Source organism: Equus caballus, chromosome 21 (genome assembly GCF_041296265.1).
Source record: "Equus caballus isolate H_3958 breed thoroughbred chromosome 21, TB-T2T, whole genome shotgun sequence".
NCBI classification, from domain to species: Eukaryota; Metazoa; Chordata; class Mammalia; order Perissodactyla; family Equidae; genus Equus; species Equus caballus.
This window is the reverse complement of record NC_091704.1, coordinates 60,663,904-60,690,024: the sequence shown is the minus strand read 5'-3', so window position 1 is coordinate 60,690,024 and position 26,121 is coordinate 60,663,904. Positions and strand designations below refer to the sequence as shown.

Here is a 26,121-nt window from a genome sequence, read left to right as displayed (position 1 = left end):
ATGCTTCCACTCTTTTTGCATGCCCTAAATTCAGGCCTTGAAATGTCTGTGTTTTCCTCCGTTCCTATCTTTTCTAAGATCAAGAAAACCCATCTTTTCTGGGTTCTAAATATAGCCTCTGGCCATCTTGGGTAAAACCCAGGCTTTAGCTGTGAGGGGTTGTAGGGAGAGGAAGGTCTGATCGCCTTTGAAAAGCTCTGGGTGTTTCCTGAGTCCTAGCCGTTATGCAGTTTTAATTTACTTCTCAAGAGAAAGAGGAACCTGTTCGGCTTACATTATCCCCTTTAATCCTCATCGCTGGGACTGTTACCCCACCGCACAGACAGCACTTGGGCCCAGAGAGAGCTGCCTTCAGGGACAGGACAGCAGGTAGGAGAGTCCAGTCTCTTCAGACTCTGAAACAGGCTCTCTGACCTGACACTCCCTGCCCCCTTCAAGTCTGAATTTAAGTGACTAAATTTTCCCTTGTGAGAGGAACCCCGGCCTAGGCATTTGCTGCCTGAACAATGCCAGCTCCACTGACTGACTTGGGCAAGTTACTCACCCGTGCGTGCCTCCATTTCCTCGTGTGTGAAGCGGGAGTGAAATAGTGTCCACGTTATAGAGCTGTGGTTGGGACAGTGAGTGCTCCAGAGTTAGCGTTTCTGACGGGTGTGTTGATTAACACACGGAAGTCTGTTTTCTTCCATGGCAGAAGGATCCGGGGTAGGCTCTACCTGAGAAGGCCTAGGCCCTGGGTTTCAGAGAGGCAGCGTGCTGACCCTGGTCCACCAGCACCCACCGCTGTGCCAGGGGAGAGCCACTGAACCCTGTGTGCCAGCTCATTTTTTTCAAGGGTGAAATGAGAAGTAGGACGAGATGAATGCTGTTTCGTGTCCCGGATAATTCAAAAGAGCACTTGTTCTTTTGGGACCTTTGTTGTATATGTCCTTACCTCTGGCAGAGAGGCGGAAAGCTTTCAGAAATGTAATGGTGAGGGCTTGGGAGGCACCACTTACCAAACACGAGAGGTAAGCGACTTCACGGCTGTAGTGACAGTCAGTCAGAAAACAGGATTCGGCTCTTAGAAATGTGTACATGCAGCATAAAGCATGTTACACTGTTAGCTTCATTCAGCACTGAATGAAGCACATTCTTGTGCCTCTTCTTGGAGACACAGAAGCGTGCTTCCTGGGTGAGGCCCCACAGGGGCAGCATGGATCTGCATAAAGCCGTCATCCTCAGAGGAGTTACGTCAGAGTGCAGTCTCTGGTGACTGGAGAACCTTTGTGGGCAAAATGTATGCAGAACCACCACAGCAAGAGCCCTTGGTGCTAATAGCTGACCGTCACAAGGAGAGCTTACTCTGTGCCCAGGGACTGCACCGAGCGGCCCGAGCCCCAGCCTCTCAGGAGGGAAGGCCTCCATGAGAGAATCTGTGGAAGGTGCTCACTAATAGTTCCATAGGTGAAAGCTGTTTTTAAAAAATCTACATATACATATATGTGTGTGTACATATATATACACATATATATGTGTGTGTGTGTATACATACACATATGTGTACATACATGTATTTTAATAAACTTCTTTAGGCCAGTTTTAGATTTACAGAAAAATTATGATATAGAGTTCCCATACCCTGCATCTATTTTCCCCATTATTATCATCTTTCATTAATATGGTACATTTGTTATAATTAATTAACTAATATTGATGTTTTATTATTAAGTAAAGCCCATACTTTATTCAGATTTCCTTAGTTTTCCCCTATTCTAGGATCCTATTCAGAATGCCACATTACATTTAGTTGTCATGTCTCCTCTTGGCTCCAGTGGTTTCTTGTCATTATTTTTTATTATTGTCATTAATAGCTTCCTCATCATTTCCTTTATTACCGCATTATTCTAATTCTAATTCATAGTTTAACTCCTCCCTTATCATCCACATGGCGGGGTGATGTCTCTAGCCTGACTCTCTGGGCCACAAAGTCATTGACTCAGAGCTGACATGAGACTCTTTCTGTCCTGTCACTCAGAATCTCCAGGGTGGTATGGTAGTGTGCATGGAGGGCTCCTTGTCACACAGTTGTCATGGCAGCTTGCCAGACTGCACCATAGGGGATGTGGAGGTCCAGAGTCGCGTAGGAGGGAGAGTGGACATTTATAAACCATGCTTCTGTTGTTACAAAGCTCTTTTGAAGTGGGCACTTTTACTCTTTCTGCTCTATGCAGGAATTATTATAACTTAGCTTCCAATTGTGTCATATTGAGTGTATATAAAACCCTTTGATTGTGCTTTTAAGTTCTGCATCAGATTTGGAACTGACCGTGCTTTTCAAATTATTTCAAATAATTGATTCCAAAGATTGTGTAAAATGTCCACATATACATTTTCCAAGTTGGCCATAATTAGTAAATTTTAAAGGGTTCTTTTGTAAAGAAAAGTTCTGAAAGGTCCTTTGTTAATAGTGTGGGGCATTCTCATCAGAGTTTGGATAGTACCAAAAAGAGAAGTCCCCTGAAAATGGTTTTTCAGATGGACAGAGAGAAAGAGATGCCTGCGAACCTTGCCCCATGGCGGCGTGTAAAGCAATGCTACGTAAAACACTGTTTTGAGGAGTCTCACCAGCTGACAATATGGTGGATGGTTGTAAGCACAGGCTCCTGAGTCACACAGACCTGGGTTGAGTCCTGCTTCTACCGCCTGCCACCTTGTCCCCTGAGCCCAGTGACTGCCCTTCAGGCCTCAGGTTCCTTACTTGTAAAGGGGACTGTTGTTCAGGTTGGACGGCCCAGTGCAATGGGCTCACTTAGACCTGACCCACAATAAGTGCTCGTGACCATGGCAGACAGGGCGTGGGGAGTGTTCAGCCTGTGGTGGTGATAAAAAGCAGACAGACTTTTAGCTGGCCTTTATTATTTCTTTTAATTCTCTGTCAGCACTGCACCCCTCCTTATTGCCTGCAGAAGATGGACTGCTCCACCCCAACCCCAACCCTGACGTCAGGGGCACTCTTGCTCTGTAAATGGGCATCAATAGCTTTGTCATTGAGATCACCTCAGACCTATCACACTGTATGTTACACCTGTTATAAAATTATTTTAAACTTGCAGTAAAGTTGGAAGTACAGCACAAAAGGCTTGTTTTCCCCTGAACCATTTACTTTAGTGTGTATTTCCTACCAAAAAAGGACATTCTGCTGTACACATAATAACACCATCAAAATCAGGAAATTAACATTGATACAGGATTACCTTCTAACTCTTGGGCCCCATGATGTCCTGTATAACTAAGGGATCCAGTGTAAAATAACCCTGGCCTTTAGTTGTCACATCTTTTAGTGTCCTTGAGCTGAGAGCAGCTCCTTGGTTTCCTTGACTTTTGTGACCTGACCTTTTGGAAGATTTCAGGCCCATTATTTTGGAGACTGCTCCTGACTTTGAGTTTGTCTGATGGTTCCTCATGATTAGATCCCCATTATCCGTCTTCAGCAGGGCTGTCATACAGAGCTGCTGTGTCCTTCTCATGCCGTCCCACCAGGTGGCACACAGTCCTGTTACATAAGGTGTTCATTTTGAGCCCTGGTTTAAGGTGGTGTCCATCTGACTTCTCCACTGGAAAGTGAGCCTTTCCCCTTTCGTAATTAGTAAGTACTTTGTGGGAAGGTACTTTGAAATTCTACAGTATCCTGTTCCTCATCTGGTCTTATTTATTTATGTCACTGTGTGACTCATGGTTTCTTTCCTGTTGTGTTAGTGTGTTGTACTCTATTACCATTGTTGTTTACTCAGATTGCCCTCATTTGGCCAGCAGGAGCCTCCTCTCGTTGACTTCTGGGTTCTGACCTGTCCACATTGTTCCTGAGCTTCTCCTTATGTTCTAGCACAGTCAGATGTTTCAGGCTCATCTTGTCCTTTATCCCACCCCAACCCTGGAATCAGTCATTTCTCCACAGAGCCCTGGTTCCCTTTAGAGGAGAATGGTGTTAGTAGTGGAAGTTCAGGTGCTAAGCATGCTTATTGCTGTTGGGCCATCGCTGCTCCCAGGTCCTCTCAGTGGATAGTGGGAGGGAGAATGTGACTGTGTGTGTGCGCGTGCGTGCGTGCGCACATGACATGCACATTTACACATCTTTCTGTTGAAAACTGTGTATTCATGCTGATACCTCTACTTCCAACCCAGTGCCACGGGATTAACTCAGATTTTGTCCTTTTCCATATTTGTCACTCCCTTCTCCACAGTGAGGACCCTGCCTCTCATTATCCTTAATGTATTGACTTAGTAGATTAATGCCCCCAGCCTAACCAGTCTTCCAGCTGGGAGGCTGCCCACTGCAGGGGTGCCCTTGCTCCCCTTCAGGCTTGGACACCCTGCAGGGACACCATCCCCACACCGTGGGCCATCACCTGCCCTCACTAATGAGGCACCAACCCTGCTTGGCTTTACAGCTGAAATGTTGGAGAAGGAGAGGCTGGAAGGGCTCCACCTGTTTCTCAGGGGAGCTGCAGACTTGCTTGGCTGGCCTTTTCAGAAGGCCTCGTTCTGTTCTTCCCCGGCACTGCCTCGGCAGCCCCCCATCCCCGTCCGTGAGCCTCTCACCAGCAGTTCTTTTAACAGTGTCAGGTCTCTGGCATACTTGTTTATTTGTGGGACCCTTTGCAGCCTCTAGTTTATGAAGAATTTAAGAAGGAGTAATGTTCAGAGTATTTGAGACACCTGTTTACACTTTCAGCTCTTTCAAACTCTGGCTACTTTATAGCCATTATAGTGATTATTTCCTTTTTCTCAAAAAATGTGTACCCTTACGTAGAAAAAAGATAAGCAAAAAATTACCAGTAAGTGGAAACGTGAAAAGAGCAGCTTATGTTTGTCTGAAACTTAACCTTTTTGCTTGCGCTTGGGGAATTATCACAAAATCTTTATCATACTGAAAGACACAAAACTGGAACTCTCCACTCTGTCATAAAACCAGGAGAAAAGTGAAGTGGGCACTTGTGGCGACGTGCCGTCTTCTTGCTGTGCAGCAGCAAAAGCTGAAAGCCCTTTATGAGTCACGGGGCAGCCAGCAGCTGCCTCCGGACACCCATCTCTGCTGTAGTTGAAAGGGCTTTGCCATGAGGTTCAAAGTTTAGCAGTCTAAAACAGGAATGGAAAAGGCTGCTCACAGGGATGTATCAAACTCCTAAAGTCATCTCTTCTCATCGTACTTGTTCTGTATGATTTACGGATATGATCAGGAATATCGCAGACTGCCTTTGTGTTGCGGAGTTTTATGACTCCTGGCCTGGCCGGTTTCTTTCTGTTTCACCCCCTGTTTCTTTATATGTTCCCTTGTGCAGAACACATATACCAATGCAGATAAATTACTAGAAGCAGCAGAGCAGCTGGCTCAGACGGGGGAATGTGACCCAGAAGAGATTTATCAGGCTGCCCATCAGCTCGAAGACCGGATACAAGATTTTGTTCGGCGTGTTGAGCAACGGAAGATCCTACTAGACATGTCAGTGTCCTTTCACACCCACGTAAAAGAGGTAAGACATCAGGAGACAAAGATGTAGCCGTGTCTGCAGGGGTCTTTGAACTCCGTGGAACGAATGTGGATCTGGTTGTGATGTGAGAAAGTGGACAAGAAATGGCCAGTGAGGATACGTAGCCTATTTACACTGAGCGGGTCAGTGTGGACAGGGGACTGAGCTAGAATGCTTGTGCCTCCTCATCACCCGAGTGCAGGCATGCTTTTGCCGGGGCGGCAGGAGCCCGTGTGTCTGTCAGGAGGGGCCCCTTGAGGGTTGAGGGTGGCTGGGGAGAGATGAGGATTAGGATGTGAGCAGAGAAAACGGGAGCTGAAGGAGATCCCTTTAACTTGGAGAGGGAGAGCGTGCATGCATTTTAGCCTGGCTAGAGAACTGCTCTTTCTGCTCAGAGCTCTGGGTTTCCCTTCTGTGCTTCAGCCTGTCATGTGGCGAAAGTCATGGCTGCCTTCTGACTTTATCAGACTGTGTGACTACTCCCAGATACTAATAAAAGTGAATTTTACATAATACTGAGTTTAAATGTACCCAAACCAACATGGCCTTAGTGTTACTAATGCTAATGTCATACATATGCTCTTGCTAATAAACTTACCTCACAATAAGAGATAATGTGTTATTTGCTAGGTGAAAAATAGTTGGTCCTAATTATGCCTTGCATATATGTTATTCTTACTAGAAATATAAAGTTACATTAAACTATTATGTAGCTTTTGAGAAAAAGGATTTATAATAAAAATTAACATTTTCAGCAGGACCACAAATTGAATAGGGATGTCAACTTACTGCATCTTATTTCTAAGGAAAAAAATTCTCCACAGCTCTTTGTAAATGGGAAACGAGGAGCCTTTCTGGGTAATTGGGGATAAAATACATGAAGGTTTATAGCAACAGGCTAGGAAGAAGGATCTGGGCAGAGCAAGACTACCGGGAGATTCTCAGGAGAGGGCTGGTCTGGTTGGCCTTGTTTAAAGGCATCGGAAATTGGGGACCAGTAGATCTGTTTAAAGGAAGGGAACTTCACTGCCGGTTCTGGGATTGTGAGTAGTTACTCCTCAACCAGGCCATTTGTAACTTGGAAGTTTGGCTCCAGGAAAACCATACTCCCCTCCCACTCAGAAACTCTGTGAGCCCACGGGAAGAGTGTAGGGGGCGTATTTGGCTGAGTGCTGGGACCCCAGGAGCTTGTGCCTCAGCCCCCCGGGCTGGCGTGCTCTGCCATCCTCTGCTGGGCAGCCCTTTCTGCAAAAGGGCTGGCGCTTTGTGGGCCTGGGACGGTTGTCACCAACACGACCAGCTTCTTTCCCTGCTCTTAATGATGCCCTGACTGAAAAAGACTTCACAGTATTTACAAAGAGACTGTTTTTCCAAGGAGACGTGTTAGGCAGACATTTGTCCCTGACAATTTCCGTTTGTGGATGCACGTGTCACCAGGCTGTAAGGTCCTCACTGCTGAGTCAAGCTATAACTACTGACTAATCCTGCCTCTGCCAGCTCTTTCCCCAGCCTCCTGCAGCACTGCCACCAGAATTAATTTTTCTGAAATACAAATTTGATTTGGTTGTACCCCTTGAACCATCAGTGATTCTTTATGTATGAGGGACCAGCCTGAAACCCCTCAGCATCTTCGTGATCTGGTCTCTGCTTTCCCTCTAGCCCCCTCCGTGCTGTCTCTTCCTCCAAGGCCGCTCCTTCTCAGCACAGGCTCCTGGGATCTGTAACACTCTGACACTCTTGAGACTTGGACTTGCTGCTCCCCTTCCCTTCCCTAGGCAGTTAGCTGTTCCCCCTACACTTTCTAGAACTTTGTTTATATGCACCTGTTACAGCACTTGTCGTGTTGCATTGTAATTGTTCGTTACTCTCTCTTTCCCATCAGTATTAGCTTCTCTTTATCTTGCGTGTTTTTACACCCTGGCTGAGAGGAAGAAGGTGATGTGTGTGAAAAAGCCGAGACAGACAGAAAGCAGACGAGGAGCTCAGGGCAGCCTGGACCTTCCTAGGGAAAGTGTAGCGCATGGGGGCTGGAGTTCCTCATTTGGGCCACACCGGGTACTGTGGCCCTGGCAGCCTCTGAGCGGTGGGAGAGGCAGGACCAGTAGCTGCGCAGCAGTTCACAGAACTGGGAGGAAGGGGCGGGGGAAGCCGACCTCAGGTCTGGGGACCCAGCAAGAGCAGTTTGTAATCTGATCCTCTCTGTGTGACATGCCTAGTAATATTCTCTAGCAGGATTTGTAAAGATTTAACTTACTTTGGGGACAGAAAAGGCTCTTTCCATGGAGTGGTATTTATGATTTAGATCACCTTTTCAGCTTTGTTAAGATTTTCAGAAAGAGTCACAAAAGGAAACTGGAAGGGAAGCATTTTACAGAAGCCGTTCTCCAGAGACTTTGTTTGGGTTTGTTAGGTTTTGTGACATCAACAGCATTTTTAAGGATTTTTAAGGAAAAATCTTACAATTAAGAGCATTTCAGTTAGGAAACTATAGAGTCTGTCTTGTCCCCTAGGCTTGAAAATTTATTTAAAAGTGAAAATACATTGTGTTTCATTGATTTATGCCATAGGCACTTCTAGTGTGTATGAGGCTCGTAGACGAGGAGGCCTTCAGTCTGTCTAAAGGTGGAGTGGCTCACTCCTACAGCTCGAGAATGTCAGGTGCAGCTCACTCATTCCTGCCTGTTTACGTGGAAGACCATCACAGTTGCAGAGACACTGGCTTGTTTACCCTGATTTGGTTCCTTTTAACTGTGCGCCCCTCAAGTGACCTGGGGCTGAGGAAGGATTCAGTGACCAGCTGGGGGAGTGTGCAGCAGGCCCCACCTGTGCCCGGGTGCCAGCAGCACAGACATTCTGAGAGCCGGCAGCTCATGGGCACAGTGCCACCTCATTCCCCCTGCCAGGTGCTGGGACTGCATTTTTAGCACCAGCCATTTTCTTGGTAAATTAATTTTTTCCTGACCAGCCCCAGAATTTTCCTCAGTCTCCTTTCTCTGTGCTGTATGCATGCCCTGAAACCCACAGGGATATTTGGTAAGTTTTGTGCAGGAAGAGGTGGTATCTTCAGTCCTTGTGTTTTGAAACTGGTTGTTGAATGAAAACTCATATTGTTTAGAACGCACTTAATTAGTTTAAAATGAAATTGGAGGGAAGAGAAGGGCCAAGAGGAGGAAATCACGCTAATTAAATAAATATGTGTTTGTATAAAGTCACTAAATATTTTAATGAATCAGATGAATGAAAAATTGCTAAAACATTTATGTTATCTGAATTAATTTTCAAGCAGATGATACCATTTAAAATTACAAAGAGGAGGATAAACACATGAAGCTTTTTTGAAGTTCGCTGTCACAGGCTCTCATGACACGGAAGTTAACCTTACTCCCTCCCAGAGGCTCAGCGGTGGTTTTATTTCTCACTTTATCTGGAGCATAACTGTTGCTCTCTCTTTTGTGCAGTGAATTTCTGGTTCTGATGAGTATGTAACACAAAGGTGATCTCATTAACAACCGTGTCAGGTCAAGGTGATGTCTGCTCAGTGTTTGCTGGGGATTTCTTTTTAAGACTCACACCTGGAAGAAGGTTGGTGGTTGTAAGTCTGGTCACAAGCCAAGCACTTAGATTGGGCATGCTGAGACCTCTTGAACTCTCCTTCACTCTCTTGCCCCAGAGGACAGAATAGAGGACACTTGTTCCTTGGAAGAGAGAAAGGAGGATGTATTTTCACATAGATGGCAAATACTTTATACCTTGAGGTGGGATGCAGAAGGTGGATGATGAAGGTCTCAGCCCTGATTTCATCCTTCAACCCAGATTTGGAAGCATACTGGGACCCTTTCTTCATTTTTTTCTCTAAAAAGAATTCATGAGATGCTTAACCTCTCCTCAGAAGACTTGAAGACTGATACCCTTTCTTTATGTTTTTAAAGTAGTATTTAAAAGAAATGTTGATTGGCCTAAAATAAATTTAGACTTTATTTTAAGAGAATGTTTACCCTCCTACATTTTTCTACCTCTCGATCTCTCTAGTCCCTTGTTCTTTTCTGGCATTTTATTCATGTCAATTCTGATTATAATTCTCCCATTATTACTCCTTTGTCACCTGTCCTCCTTTCCTTTTGAATGCATTTTTCCACTGTTCCTTCATTCATTGATTCCAAAGTCTCTCCCATGTCAGCTCTAATGTACAAGGAGGTGATAGAAAGATGAATCACTAGTGGCAAAATATACTTCTGCTTTTGTGTATATGGAGCATTTTAGACGTTTGTTTCCCGTCGTAGATGTTAAGTTCCTTCAAGACTGGAAACGAGTCTGACTTATCTTTGTATCCCACTCATTAGCCTGCCTCCCAGACTTAGCAGATACTCAGATTGTGGAATAAATGATGTCTATTTCTGGCACATCACTCTGAGATTTAATGATAGAGGGACATATTTCCATTTTCAAATATAGCAAAAGCATGATTATTTCCATCCATTTGTACTCATTCAACGTCATTTTTGAAATTAGGTCCTGAGCTAATTGATAATTACCTTTGAAATTTGTGGGTTATTTGAGGCAACCAGGTGGTGACATTGAGTTCTTGACCAGAGTCTATTTCTGGAATTGATTCAGTGGCCTCAAGTTGGGTTTTGTTCCCTTGATTCCCAGAAGCCATGGTTTCCCAGGAAAGATCATTCCCGCTTTTGAATCGGGCTGTGATTCTTGCTGGGTTAAGTAAAGAAGGCTTTTGGTTCTGCTTCTGCAAACTTCAACACTGAACTGGGACAAGTTTTTGTTTGGGGTAATGCCTGGGAAAAGAGGAACCTTTCATTTTATTCAGAAGTCAAAAATAAAGGCCTCTCAGCCACCTGGAGATTTCTTTGTCACAGCATACCAGTCTGGCTTCATTTTTATGCCTAACAGTTAAGCAAGCAGACTTCTTTCCTTATACTGGGCCAGTGCTCAGCTCTCCCAGGGGAGCAGGGAGCGAGCCATCAGGACCTTGCACTGTGGTCGGAGGAGGGTTACTAGGAAGCGGGAGCTCTCTCTCGTCCTCACTGAGTTTGCACCAGGAGTGTGTTGAAAACGTACCAGTACTTTCTCAACCTGCCACTGCTCAACGGGCCCACATTTCTTTTATCTTCTTTCCCTTGTGGAGCTGCAGAACCAGTCACACACGTTGTAGTTAAACTAATTCAGGAAAACTGACTAAAGGTACATGGTGCTCCTTGCCTAGACCAGCTGCCCTCTGATGGATTCTTGTAGTCATTGGCAGGCACAAAGCAGAGCCTCTTCACTGCTGACTTTCCAGAGAAGCCCATTTCTGTTGGGCATGGGGCATGCAGGTGAGGGGACACGTTAGTTCTCTGAGTGACCCCAGCCTCTCAAGCATCTGACCCCTCCAGATCCCGTATATCTCCTGTGCAAAGTTCTCTAAAATTTGATTTTCAACTTTCAAGCCTTTTCTTTTGGCTTCCTTAACGGTATTTTTGCTGCTATTTGTATTCTCTAAAATGATTTGCTTTTTTGTTCATGCCTGTTTCCGTCCCCCCGTGTATACCTTCAAAGATATATGTGATACCTCTAAACATATTCCCCAGCTTTTTTTTTTTTTGAGGTCATAATAGTTTCTAACACTGTGAAATTTCAATTGTACATTATTTTTTATGTCACCATATAGATATATGCCCCTTCATTCCTTGTGCCCACTACCCAGTCTCTTTCCCCTCTGGTAACCACTGAACTGTTCTCTTTGTCCCTGTGTTAATTTTCTTCCACATATAAGTGAAATTGTGCAGTGTTTGTCTTTCTCTGTCTGGCTTATTTCGCTTAACATAGTACCCTCAGGGTCCATCCATGTTGTTGCAAATGGGATGATTTTGTCTTTTTTTCTGGCTGAGTAGTATTCCATTGTATATTTATACCACATCTTCTTTATCCATTCATCTGTAGCAGGGCACTTGGGTTGCTTCTGTGTCTTGGCTATTGTCAATAATGCTGCACTGAATGTAGAGGTGCATAAGTCTCTTTGAATTGTCAATTTCAAGTTCTTTGGATAGATACCCAGTAGTGGGATAGCTGAGTCATATGGTATTTCTGTTTTTAATTTTTTGAGAAATCTCCATGCTGTTTTCCATAGTGGCTGTAGCAGATTGCATTCCCCCCAGCAGTGTATGAGGGTTCTCTTCTCCACATCCTCTCCAACATTAGTTATTTTTTGTCTTGGTGATTATAGCCATTCTAACAAGTGTAAGATGATATCTTAGTATAGTTTTGATTTGCATTTCCCTGAGGATTAGTCATGTTGAACATATTTTCATGTACCTATTGGCTATCTGTATATCTTCTTTGGAAAAATGTCTGTTCATATTCCCTGCCCATTTTTTTAATTGGGTTGGTTGTTTTTTTGTTGTTGAGTTGTGTGAGTTCTTTATATATTTTGGAGATTAATCCCTTATTGGATATATGATTTGCAAATCTTTTCTCCCAGTTGGTGGGTTATCTTATCGTTTTGTTCATGGTTTCCTTTGCCTTTCAGAAAGCTCTTTAGTCTCATGTAGTCCCATTTGTTTATTTTTTCTTTTGTTTCCTTCATCCGAGTAGACATGGTATTCAAAAAGATCCTTCTAAGACTCATGTCAAAGAGTGTACTGCCTGTATTTTCTTCTAGGAGTTTTATGGTTTCAGGTCTTACCTTCAAGTCTTTGATCCATTTTGTGTTCATTGTTGTGTATGGCAAAAGATAACGGTCTACTTTCATTCTTTTGCATGTGGCTGTCCAGTTTTCTCAGCACCATTTATTGAAGAGACTTTCTTTTCTCCCTTGTGTGTTCTTGGCTCCTTTGTTGAAGATTGGCTGTCCGTAGATGTGTGGTTTTGTTTCTGGGCTTTCAGTTCTATTCCATTGATCTGTGTGTCTGTTTTTGTATCAGTGCCATGCTGTTTTGATTACTGTAGCTTTGTGGTGTATTTTGAAGTAAGGGGTTGTGATGCCTCCAGCTTTGTTTTTTTTCTCAGGATTTCTTTAGCTATTCAGGGTCTTTTGTTGCCCCATATGAATTTTAGGATTCTTCTATTTCTGTGAAGAATGTCATTGGGATTCTGATTATGATTGCATTGAATCTCTAGATTGCATTAGGTAGTCTGAACATTTTGACTGTATTTATTCTTCCAGTCCATGTGCATGGAATATCTTTCCATTTCTTTATGACATTGTTGATTTCTTTCAATAATATCTTATAGTTTTCATTGTATTTCATTGCATTTCATTTCATGGGTCTTTCACCTCCTTGGTTAAATTTATTCCTAGATATTTTATTCTTTCTGTTGGAATTGTAAATGGGATTGTATTCTTGACTTCTCTTTCTGTTAGTTCATTATTAGAGCATAGGAATGCAACTGATTTTTGTAAGTTGATTTTGTACCCTCCAACTTTGCTGTAGTAGTTGATTATTTCTAATAGTTTTCCAATGGATTCTGTAGGGTTTTCTATATATAAAGTCATGTTGTTTGCAAACAGCAAGAGCTTCACTTGTTCATTGCCTATTTGGTTTTGTTTTATTTCTTTTTCTTGCCTTATTGCTCCTGGCCAAATCCTCTAGTACTGTGTTGAATAAGAATGGGAAGAGTGGGCACCCTTGTGTTGTTCCTGGTCTCAGAGGGATGGCTTTCAGTTTTTCCCCATTGAGTATGATGTTGGCTGTGAGTTTGTCATATGTGGCCTTTATTGAGGTACTTTCCTTCTATACCCATCTTATTAAGAGTTTTTATCACAAATGGATGTTGGATCTTGTCAGATGCTTTCTCTACATCTATTGAGATGATCATATGTTTTTTATTCCTCATTTTGTTGATGTGGTATATCACATTGATTGATTTGCAGATGTTGAACCATCCTTGTGTCCCTGGTATAAATCCCACTTGATCATGGTGTATGATCTTTTTAATGTTTTGCTGTATTCAGTTTCCCAATATTGTGTTAAGGATTCTTGCATCTATGTTCATCAGCAATATTGCCCTGTAATTTTCCTTCTTTGTGTTGTCCTTTCTGGCTTTGGTATCAGGGTGATGTTGGCTTTGTAGAATGTTTTAGTAAGTGTTCCATCTTCTTGAGTGTTTTGGAATAGTTTGAGAAGGATAGGTATTAAACTTTCTTTGAATGCTTGGTAGAATTCTCCAGAGAAGCCATCTGGTCCTGAGCTTTTATTTTGGGGGAGATTTTTGATTACTGTTTCAATCTATTTACTTATGATTGGTCTATTCAGATTCTCGATTTCTTCTTGATTCAGTTTTGGGAGGTTGTATGAGTCTAAGAATTTATTCATTTCCTCCAGATTGTCCAATTTGTTGGCATATAGTTTTGCATAGTATCCTCTTGTAATGCTGTATATTTCTGTGGTATCCATTTTAATTTCTCCTCTTTCATTTCTAATCTTATTTATTTTAGCCTTCTCTGTTTTTTTCAGAGTGAGTCTGGCTAAGGGTTTGTCAGTTTTGTTTATCTTCTCAAAGAACCGGCTCTTCATTTCATTGATCCTTTCTACTGTTTTTTATGTTTCAATTTCATTTATTTCTGCTCTGATCTTTATTATTTCCTTCCTCCTGCTGACTTTGGGGTTTGTTTGTTCTTTTTCTAATTCTGTTAGGTTTAACATTGCTTATTTGCGATTTTTCTTGTTTGTTAAGGTGGGCCTGTTTTGCTGTGAATTTCCCTCTTAAGACTGCTTTTGCTGCATCCCATATGAGTTGTCATGTTTTTTCATTTCCATTTGTCTCCAGATTTTTTTTATTTCTCCTTTAATTTATTTAATGATCCGTTGGTTGTTCAGTAGCATGTTATTTAGTCTTCATATATTTATCACTTTCCCAGCTGTTTTCTTGTAGTTGACTTCTAGTTTGATAGCTTTGTGGTCAGAAAAGATGCTTTATATGATTTCGCTCTTCTTCAATTTATTTAGGCTTACCTTGTTTCCCAACATATGGTCTGTCTTTGAGGATGTTCCATGTGCACTAGAGAAGAATGTGTATTCTGCTGTTTTTGGATGGAGTGTTCTATATATCTATTAAGTCCATCTGATCTAGGTTTTCCTTTAAATCGACCATTTCCTTGTTGACTTTTGTCTGGATAATCTATCAATTGGTGTAAGTGGAGTGTTAAGACCCCCTACTATTACTATGTTGTTGTTAATATCTCCTTTTAGGTTTGTTAATAGTCACTTTATGTACTTTGGTGCTCCTGTCTTGGGTGCACATATGTTTATAAGTTGTTAGGTCTTCTTGATGGAGTGTCCCTTTTGTCATTATATACTGCCCATCTTTGTTTCTCATTACCTGTTTTATCTTGAAGTCTACCTTGTCTGATAAGTATGGTAATACCTGCTTTCTTTTGTTTGCCATTAGCTTGGAGTATTGTCTTCCATCCCTTCATTCCAGGCCTCTGTTTGTCTTTAGATCAGAGATGTTTCCTGGAGGCAGCATATTGTTGGGTCTTGTTTTTAAATCCATCCTACCACTCTGTGTCTTTTGTTTGGAGAATTAAATCTATTTGCATTTAGTGCGATGATTGATATATGAGGGCTTAATTCTGCCGTTTTATCACTCGTTTTCTGGTGGTTCTGCATTTCCCTTGTTTCTCGTCCCATCTATTTTGGACTACCAATTCAGTTTGGTAGTTTTCTGTGATGGTTTTCCTAGTTTTCTCTTTATTTATCATTTGTGTCTCTGTTCTGATTAGTTGTTTAGTGGTTACCATGAGGTTTGTATAAAAAAAATCTCATAGATGAGATATTTCTGATAGCCTCCTATTTCCTTAGACTAAGCTGATTCCATCCCTTTCCGCTTCCTTTTCTAAGTTATTATTGTCACAACTATGCCATCTTATGTTGTGAGTTTGGTTTAAATGATGAGATTATATTTATTTTTTATCTTTTCCTTCCCTTTATCTTTAATGTTATAATTAAGTGTTTGCTAACCTATTCTGATAGCTGCAATTTTCTGGTTTTGTCTACCTATTTTTCTTCTTACTGAAGGCTTTGTAAATCCTTCCCCCCCCCCCCCCATGTATGAGGGCCTTCTTGAGAATTTCCTGTGGGGGGTGTTTTGTGGCAATGAACTCCCTTAACTTGTGTTTATCTGTGAAAGTTTTTATTTCTGCTTCATTTCTGAAGGATATTTTCACTGGATAGAGTATTCTTGGCTGAAAGTTTTTGTCTTTCAGAATTTTGGACATAGCATTCTGCTCTCTCCTAGCCTGTAAGGTTTCTGCTGAGAAATCTTCTGAAATCCTGGTACAGGTTCCTTTGTAAGTTATTTTCCTCTGCCTTGCTGCCCTTAATATTTTTCTTTGTCATTGACTTTTGCCAGCTTTACTACTATATGCTTTGGAGAAGGTTTTTTTACGTTGATATCATTAATTGTTCTGTTGGCTTCTTTCACCTGTATTTCCAGCTTCTTCTGCAGGTTTGTCAAGTTCTCAGCTATTATTTCTTTGAACAAGCTTTCTGCTCCATTCTCCTTCTCCCTCTGGATACCTATATTGCTTATGTTGCATTTCCTAATTGAGTCAGATATGTCTTGGAGAAATTCTGAATTTCTTTTTAGTCTTAGTTCTCTCTCCTCCTCTATCTGAAGCATTTCTGTATTTCTCTCCTCCAGACTGCTAATTCTCTCCTCCATAATATCAGCTCTTTTATTCAGGGAGTCCAGATTTTTCTTCTTCTCGCCCATTGTGTTTTTCATCTCCAACATTTCTGTTGGTTTTTCTTTGTAGTTTCAATCTCCTTTGTGAAGAATTCCCTCTGTTCATGAATTTTATTCCTGATTTCATTGAACTGCCTATCTGTATTTTCTTGTAACTCATGGAGTTTTTTTATGGTAGCTATTTTGAATTCTCTGTCATTTCGATTATAAATTTCTGTGCATTCAGGATTGATTTTTGGTTATTTGAAACTTTCCTTCCGGTCTGGAGTATTACTATATCTCTTCATACTGTTCAATAGCATGGATTAGTGCCCCTGCATAGTGGTAGTATGTGGTCGCAGCTTCTACCTGCCTCCACTGGGAGGGGGTGAAGAGCTGTGCATTCTGAGCCTGCCATGAACAGCAGCTTGCTCACTCACAGCTGCTGCTTTTCTGTCATATGCATAGACTCTCTGGCCAACTGGCTGAGCTGGAGCACTGGGCCAGGGGAGGGATGCTTCCTTTCGCCTGTGCACTCCCAGGAGCATTTTCACTCTGCCCTCGCTGTCTGTTCTCCTTGGGTGCTGGCTTGATGAAGACACCCCACAGTGGCTCAGCCACCTGTGTGTGGGTCTTTCCCACAGGCTGTGAGGGACCTTGGAGAGAGATGGTTTTTCCATGGAGTGTCGCCCCCTCCCCTCTTCTCTCAGAGCCACATGTGGTTCCACGCCCTGTGTTACTCCTGTTGAGGGAGGAAGAGGAGATCCCTTTACCTCCTTCCACTTCCTCCAGGGGGTCCACCACCTCCACCTTCAGACATATGGCTGTGTGGGTCTCTCTGACATCTTTTGTGTTGTGTGGATGTCCTTTCTTGATACATGAATGTCCTTTTCATTGTATTGTAGGGGAGAGAGTTTAAGGGCAGAGCTCACTCTGCCATGATGTTTGCATCACCTCTGAATGCCCCAGCTTCTTTTTTTCTTAACTTTTTATTTTGAAATATTTATAATCACAAGAAGTTGGAAAAAAATGAACAGACAGGAGGTTCATGAACCCTCTCCCAGCCTCCCCAAGTTGTCACGTCTTGTATAACCACAGTCAAAGCAGGAGGGTGACTTTGCTGCAATCCACAGAGCTTATTGCAATTTCCCCTGGTTTACGTGCACTCATGTGTTTGTGTGTGTCTATGTGTTTAGTTCTGTGCAGTTTTATTGTGTGGATTTGTGTAACTACCACCACTTTCAATATACAGAATCATAGAGAATTCTTCCATCACTCCCTCAGGCTGCTTACTTATATCAAACCCAACCCCTACCCCCATCTCTTTCTCCTGGCAACCGCTAATCTGTTGTTCTCCATTTCTATAATTTTCTTATTTCAAAAATGTTACATAAATGGAATCATACAATATGTCACTTTTAGAGATGGGCTTTTTTTTACTCAGCACAATTCCATTGAGATCCATCTACCTAGTTGCATGTATCAATAGTTCATTCTTCTTTATTGCTGAATAGCATTTCATGATATGGATATATCACAGTTTGTTTAACCATTTACCCATTAGGAGGTAATTGAGTTATTTTCTGTTCTTGGCTGTTACAAAAGGAGAAGCTATGTACATTTATATGTGGGTTTTTGTGTCAAAACAAGTTTTCATTCCTCTGGGATAAATGCCCAAGGTGTCAATTGCTAGGTCATTTGGTAAGTGCATATTGTTCTAAAAGAAACTGCCAAACTGTGTTCAGAATGGCTGTACCGTTTTACAGGCCTGCTAGCAATGTATGAGTGATCTCCAGCTTTTTATCATCCCAAAAGTCCAGGATTGCTTTGATTTATTTGTCAGTGAGAAATGTTAAGATCCAGTGCATAATATTTTAGGAGATAAAATTTACCTTATATGATCCAATCTCAATAATTTTTATGTTTAACATTCAGTTCTGTAGCTGAACTCTCTACATGCACTTTTAAACGTTTGATTTCTTTATTTATCTGATGTAGATACAAATGATCAATTAAATGGCCACAAGCCAGCAAAGCAAGAGGAAACTAAAGACCTAGAGCCATCTACTACCTCATCATCCCATGCACTGTTGAGGATTAGATTTGACTTTGGGCATTCGGTTGCTCCCTACTGGTTTAGCAACTATGTCTTCACATAGATTGTGGTATCTGGAATTTAAAAAAATAAAATAGGTGGGCTTCTCATAGGTGGAAATATCCAAAAAAATAGATTGTCATTTATGCTTTCTTCCTGTAAAAATATAATCTTTATTAAAATAATTAAGAAAGTATATTATAGTATAACATATGCCCTAGCTGGCTGAGTGATCTGGGACAGGTTGCTCTGTGGTGCCTCAGCTTTCTCTGCTTCAGAATGAGAAGTCTGTAAGGGGTGTGAGACAGTGAGTGAAATTACGTAAGTGAAACACCACAGTGCTTGTCTCATTGCAGCTGCCAATAAATGTTCCTTTATTTTCCTCCTTACCCCCATTATAACTTACTCGACAGACAAAATGATACATATTTAAATATAAGATGCAAAAGTATAAATACCTAGGTATAATCTGGTATCTTCCTCACTCATCTTTGATCAACAAGATCTGCTTAATCCACTCCTGGTGCCCTTTCTCAGAGTAAGTGCCCCCCTGTGACCCCTCTCTTAAGTTCAAAACTCAAATCCTTCTTAGTGGGTGCTCAACTCCAGCTCTGTCTGCACCTCCTGTCCTTCAGGGAAGAGTAGACTGTTATAAAGAATCTTTACTCATGGTTCCATGCAAACTGGCATAAATCATTTTGTACACATTACTAAATACTTTTGTTTCCAGCCAAAGCTGCAAAATAAATGAATGATTTTTTTTGGATACATATGTGTAAAATATTTGTGTTGGCCAGAGAAATGTTATCTAAAAGGAAAGCCCTTTGTCAGAATAGTTTAATTCACGTAAAACATTAACTTTTTTCTATAGAATAGTTTAAAACTGGTTTAAATTCATGAATTTTCTAATTCTTAATATTGGCCCAATATTTTCAGGTAGAGAACATTTTTATGTCAACAGAGAAATTAGAAATTAGTGCAGAAAATTATAGAGAACTCTAATACACCTAACACAATGGTCACTTAGTATGTGATTATTAAATGAATTGTTTAATGCCATGCTATATTGGCTTTCTTTATAACTCAGTATTATGGCAGGGATTGCTACACTGACTCCGAATCTTAGGATTCCTTGTTGAAAGGTCACTTCTAAATGGAGAGTTGCAAATTCTGCTTTGATTAGTTGGTTGTGGATTGGCCTCAGTTAATGTAATCGAAAGGTGAGGTGCTTCAACAGAAGTTCAGCAAATGCAACGTTACAGGTCTTAAAATGCCTAGCTGGAAGTGGATATATATGTAATCTCGTTTACTTGTTAGACTTCTTTTTATAGGGCATTTTTAAAATCTTAATTTCTTATTTGATACTCAGCGACATAAACTAAATGTGATAGGTCTCCAGTTAATTGAGAGAAGTAAACTCTCTCTATGTATTTGTGATATATATTGTTTGTTACTGATTGTTGTTCTTTTTATTGAATAAGTGATAGAAAGTTTGATCACCAACAATGTATTAGGGTTTCGTCAGGAAAACTTGTAAGCTCTAGGTACGCTAGGCTTGTAGAGACTGAACAGGCTCTTTAGGTTTTGTTGGGTTTTTTTTCTCTTTTTTTAAAGCACAAAATTCAGAAGCACGGGGTGAAGGAAGGGTTGGGCTTTCTACTTGGGACCAGTGATGTTGATGGATACAAGTAGAAGTAGACGTCATCAGCTCTCACTTGGCTTTTTTCTTCTCAAGGAGACTGCTCTTCAGACTGAGTTAGAAGAAGCTAAAGACCAAAATGGGTGAAAGTTTTATAAGAAAGGATTTATTTCTCCTAAATGAGTTCATGTCTCTATTCCAAGACAAATTAGATCCCTGGGTAGTGAAAAAACTTAATAATTAGGTCACCAAACTGGGTCTATTAATCTTTAAGGAACTGTGGGAAAGGGAAGAGATACCAGAAGGCTGAAAATGCACTTGTGCTTTTTAAAGAAGGTAGATTTTGCATATTACTCAGGTGAGGTCAGTCCTAGGCAGAGTTCTAGAAAAGACAGTTTATAAACTGTGAGCAAAGGAAGTAGTGAATGAACAAGTTATAGCATGTTAACTTTATTTCGTTCTTCACTGGGTTTCTTGTTTGATGAAGGGCATGCAGTGGAATTAGTGAGCATTTGACCAGGCACTTGACATTTAATTTGTAGACAAGACAGAAAAATGAGGACTGTCTGTTAGCACAGTCACTGGAATTAGACTGCTGAATGGCTGTAAAATGAGGATGTCAGTTAAAACAGGACCAAGACTGTCTTTATCTCGTATACTGATCTCCAGGTAGAAGATGCCAGGAAGAAAGTGTTTTGATAGTAAGACATTACTCATAACCAGTTTGTGAATAAGGACGTAATTTCTAGTCCAGACCCACAGTCAGATCAGGCTTGCTCACACAGTCATCTCAGTTGGACTTGAGGCCCAGCGGACAGGTGGTTTTGACCCCTGGTCTCACCTTCTGTAGTGGAGCAGCCTGGGCAGTCGTCATGTCTTTGACTTGACCCCACTAACCTATTCAGCACTTTTGTGTCCATGTGTGACCTCTGGAGAGATTGCTCGTCTGTATTCAGGCACCCTGAAAACTTGCCTTTGTTGTGTTGAGAGCTGTAATATCTTGAAAATGGGAAAATTGCCACAAAGCCAGGAGAGACTTGGTGCTGTAGCAGAAATAATGGTGGCTGCATTAAACCCTTGCAAGTGAGGCTGTCAGTGGGGGCTGGGTCAGTGGATGACGTCCATGGGGCCAGAGCATGTTTCCAATGTTGGTCTCCATCCCGTGCAGAGAGCTCGTGAGTGGGTGGATTGGTGGCAGACATGCTGATCAAATCTAGACCAGGGTCTGTTGGATATGTCAGATAATAGAATAGGATCCCAAAAGATCTCAGCAGAAATCAGTCGAAATCTATCACAGAAATTTCATTCATAGGTTGTGATATATGAGTCTGTTTTGAATCAGAAACACTAACCTAGGCAGGTTACAGAATAAGGGTGACATTGGTGACCACAGCATGTGTTAAACAAAAAATAATCTTACATGTGTTAATTGACAGTGTCCACAATAATGTCATGACCCCAAGTCACGCCTTCAACTGTAATGAGTAAACAGCACAGAATCATAAACAGGGGGCAGTCATCTCTCTCTGCTGTTTGGATCAGGTGTGGTGCTGCCTTCAGTTCTCCAGCCCCCAGTTTGGTGGGGGAGAGGGCAAAAGAGAATGAGCTGATGTCGACGAGGCTCCGGATCATTGCATGCTGCTAGAGTGCAAGAATAAAGTGTTAGCCGTGGGAAAAGGAGGCAGGCTGCAGGAACGTGCGCTGTCTCCAGAGATTTGAAGAGTTAAAGAGGAATTACAGTTTGACCAAATGCTGACCATTTCAGGGAGTCAGTGGTTGCTCTCAAAATGACCTGGGGTAACCTGGGGTTGGGGCAGAGGTTTTCCCAAACTCAACACTTCAGTGAGTGTCTTATCCTTCAGGGATGTTGAGGAATAAAAAGAAATTAGAAAATTGCTCATCTCAGAATCTCTCTTTTTGGCAAATTAGACTTGATGTAAATATCTGGGTAGTTGAGGTTCCTGCAGTGACCCAGGTCTGTCTGTCAGCCATGTATCCAGCCATATCACATGTGCCTCACCTTGGCTTTGCTTACACATCTGCATGCTTCCACCTTCTGGTGCTGCAGTGCCCACAGGGAATCCCTTAGTGTGTGGGCTGCCCTGACACACTCCTTTTTTCCTCCTCTCTTAGGCATATTTGCATTGGTATTATTTCATGATACTAACTTGAATTTGCCCTCTGCCCCCACCACCCCAAATGCATCCTTCTTAAATTTCCTTTCATCATATTAAGGCATCTTTTACCACTCACCCAAGAATAATAAGATACTACTGAAACCTTTACTCCTCCTTAATCAGAGCAACAGGCACATGCACCAAAGGTACAGTTGGGCATTTCAGGCCAAAGAACATGCTGTTCATACCTGGAACAGTCCCTTTGACCGCTGCTTCTTATACCAGAACCTGAATCACATTTTATGTGCATAGTGGGCGCCCTCTGAAATTCCACCTGCAAGTTGCCATTGAGACTACCTCCTTCTGCCCTGGCTTGCAGCTCCTGCTGGGGGCTGCAGCTTTCATTCTTCCCACACTGGCCTTATGGGTCGCCCGTCCCCACTGGTACCCCCAGTGATTTGTCTTTGTCATAAACAAGAATAGAGAAATAGACACCAATGGTAGTAGCTTCTGTTTATAAAGTGCCTGCAGTGATTGAGCACTTTCACACATCTGTGGTCATCTTATTTGACTCTCAAACTGGCCTTGCCAGTTAGGGAAGACATACACGGTAAAATGATCCCATTTCATAGATGAGAAGGCTGAAGGTGGAGAGTGCTGAGGATTTTCCCAGAGTCACATAGGGGGTAAGGACCCACCTCCAGATTTAACAGGCTTGTAGCCTCTGTTCAGACTGTGTGCTCTGAGAGGCTGCAGCCAGAGCAATCCCCAAATCTCAGGGCTCCAGTCTTACCACCCACTGAATCGGCTGGAAGTTCAGTCTTTTCCTGGGATCCATCACCCCAGTGAGCTCCTGTAGGAGCCCTCTCTGGTAGGGTTTCCCCTCTCTGGTTAGTGAGGAAGGGACTTTTTCAGGAGGTTTCTCCCAGCAAAGCTGAGGTTCCTCCTTTAGGCTCCACCCAGCACAGACCCCTGTAGGGAAGGGGCTAAGGTGGAGGTGGTGCAGGATCCAAGACTAGGCTCTCCCACACCTTTATCACAGGAGCTTCTTCCCAGAACCTCATGTGTCTCCCTAGCCCAGCCTTCTCTGGATCCTGGTCCGTGAACAGCTCTATACACACGTGCAGCCCAGCTGTGAGCTTGGTTTGAGTTCTCTTCCGTAAAATGCTGCTGACCACTGCTCGGAGGGCCTCTAGGGGGCAGCATTGCCTAACTCTGTGGCTGCCTGACCAGCCCATGACTGGGCCACAGTTCTAGAAGTAGAATCCATGCTGCTGAGAGCTTCAGTAGAGCGTAACTCCTCTCTTGCTGTTGGGCGAAGATTCACCTTTTTACTGTAAATTAACAGCCTGCACAGAAGTGCAATTTTTTTTACCCTTAGGAAATTTATGGTAAAAATTTCACAGACATCCAGGAGACTTTTTCACGTTCCTTTATTCAGAAGTTATTTTAGGCATCATATGTACCAATTCACCAATTTAAAAGCTTAAAAATACACTTTGCCTGAATCATATTGCATTATGGTATACATCAGTTCATCACCAATTGACATTAGAAATGACCTTTATCTAAGACTTCTTTCTCCAAATTGAATATTTCCTGTAGGACCAGACAAAAATTCTAACAGGACAAGAGATCTTTGGGCATTTTGACATGATGGATTTAAATGTAGCCCTGCACCGTCTGCCTCATTCATTTTCCCCTTTTCAGCTGTTTGATCTCAGGACTGATTCCCGTGGTCTCCTCCATAGCTGTGGCCCTTCCCTGGTTCCACAGCCGGCCAGCAGGTGAGCATGTGCCACCGTGGACGCGTGTGGAAATGTCCAGGATGTTGAGGAAATAAGCTAGTTCTTTAAAAAAAGTTATCAGGAGGGAAGGAAAAGGTTTGACCCACAAATACGCCTGGCACTTCCCCTGGAACCAACGGGAAGTGATTTCTATAGACCGTGATGGACTAATTCTAGCATCTTTTCCTCATACTATTTTTAGGTGTGAAAAGATTTAAATGTGGGACAGGGTTAAGTTTACCAGACTAGGTGACTGTTTTGAACAATTGGTTGGAACCTGGATACATTTTGAAAAATTTCTAGAGAAAGAAGACTTAAAACTTTGTGATTCTTATTATTAGAAGACTTTTTCTTACAAGAAAAAAACTAATAATAGTGCTGACGTTTGCTTACATCTTTGCTCTGCGTGTATCGCCTCACGTACTCTTCCCAGCAGCTCTCTGAGGTGGGCATTTTACCGTGCCCATTTCATAGATGAGAAAACGGAGGCGTGGATCCAGGTACGTGCTCTCCCCAAGGTCACGGCCTAGGAAATGTTAAGTCTGGATTTGAACGCAGCCATCTGGCTTCAGAACCCATGCTCTTAATTGTCATTCTGTATTGCTTCTTGTGAGAAGTGTTCTGTTTTAATGATCATTTGCGGATAAAACCTTAACTCTTCTGCTGTTGCAGTGGAGTTATGTGGAAGCACACTTGTGCATCGTGCCTCAGGCCAGTTCCAAGAGTCAGTTTTGATCTCTCCTCTTCACAGTGTTAGAAGCGAGACTTGTTAAATTTGTCTCATGATTTAAATGGTATTTTTGGTAGTCTTTGCTAGAGAGGAGGAATTTTGCACCCTGCCCTGCATCCTGCCCCACAAGCTGGGTCCCTGAGTTAGGTCTCAAGATTGAGTCAGGAGAGAGGCTGCTAAGCGATCAGGCAGAGACACAGACAGCCTGTGGCTCAGAAGCAGCGTGTGGGGCACCAGTGCGGGATTGACACTGGGCCAGGGCTTCCAGCAGGGGCCCAGTGAGCCCACGACACTGGGGAGACCTGACCCAGCTGTTTGGACACCTGTATGCTGAACGTGTCTGATCCATGCAGTGTCCACTAGCTGCCCTAATTGATGTTGCTGTGTTTTGCTGATGTGGCAGTATTTTTCTAGGGAGCTTTTTAAAAACTTGTGTTTCTTTTATCTCAACAAATTTGAAAGAAAAGATACTAATTTCTACTAGTGTTACGAGAACCTAGCTCGTAAAAGTGTAGTGTAACTTAAACCAGAGGCCACACTGGCTGCAGCCCTCAGGGGTCAGTGTCTTTGTCCCCGAAGGCCAGCGTGTTGTCTGATGCGTCGGACCCCTCCTTCTGTGACACGGATTTGATAACCGAGGCAGGGTTGCTCCTGTGCCTTCCTTCTCATCAGTACCTCTTCTGTTTAGATTACAGTGAAAGAAGAGCAGTCTTCTTAAATGTACATTTGCTTGCCTCATTCAGCTCCAGTGAACGAGCCTGAAATGCTGAGGTAGCACTGTTGCTAAAGAGGCAGCAGTTTAGTGTGCAGCGTCCCCATCTCCACTTCTTCCCTGTATCCGTTCCATTTCTCACCCACTGGTTAGCTCCTGGGGCTGATTCAGGGCAGCTGCACTCCAGGGGCGCTCCTTCCGCTGGGTTCCATCCCACAGAAGCGAGGGGAGGCAGCTTCGGTGCAGCATGCGTGTTAAGATGGAAGATATAGTTGGGATTTTGAGAGAAGATAGTGAAGTAAGTGGGGTTTTTTCCCCCTTTTATAGCAGAATAAATGCAGTTGCAAAAGTCCACTTTTTGATAAATGTCCATCTTAGGAATCAGAGGGTGGGAGGGTACAATGGCCAAGTGCTGCTGAAAGAGTTTTCTCTGTTGGGAGCAAGTGGCCAGTGGTCACCTGCAACACCCTTCCCCCAGGCATGTGGAAGGCAGGTTACCATGAAGTTGATAAAACCATTCCAACTAGAAAAGTCCACTGATTAGGTAGCATATCATGGATGTTCTTGGTTAAATGTTTTGACTCTTTCAATAAAATATTACAGCCTTGTTTTGGTAAAATATTTGTTAGTACTCAGAGCAGCCTAACTGGCACAAAGTCGGTTTCTTTCGGCAGATCTTGTCCCCTCAGGTAATTTGAGTGGTCATTATACTTAGGGTAATTAACATTTGTCTGGAGCGCTGCTGATCAGCCAGCACTCTGCTGCCCCCGACTCTGGTCGTCTTAGGAACTTCTTGAGGGCGGTATTGGTGTTGTCAGGATCCCTGTTGTAGCAAACCGAGTCTCAGAGAAGTTCAGTGATCTGTTGGGTCA

The 26,121-nt window shown here is 42.6% G+C and overlaps 1 protein-coding gene across 6 annotated transcripts in view; it reads left to right on the top strand.

The window, feature by feature from the left end:
• Positions 1-26,121, top strand: part of TRIO (trio Rho guanine nucleotide exchange factor) — a 356,186-nt gene that overhangs the window by 181,205 nt on the left and 148,860 nt on the right. For all 6 annotated transcript variants that reach the window (XR_011430259.1, XR_002802647.2, XR_011430260.1 and 3 more), the window contains exon 11: positions 5,322-5,513. Coding sequence is in view for 3 of the 6 variants with exons in the window: in XM_023625830.2 (XP_023481598.1) it covers positions 5,322-5,513 (192 nt within the window). In the remaining 3 variants the exon portion in view is untranslated. The remainder of the gene's footprint in view (positions 1-5,321; positions 5,514-26,121) is intronic.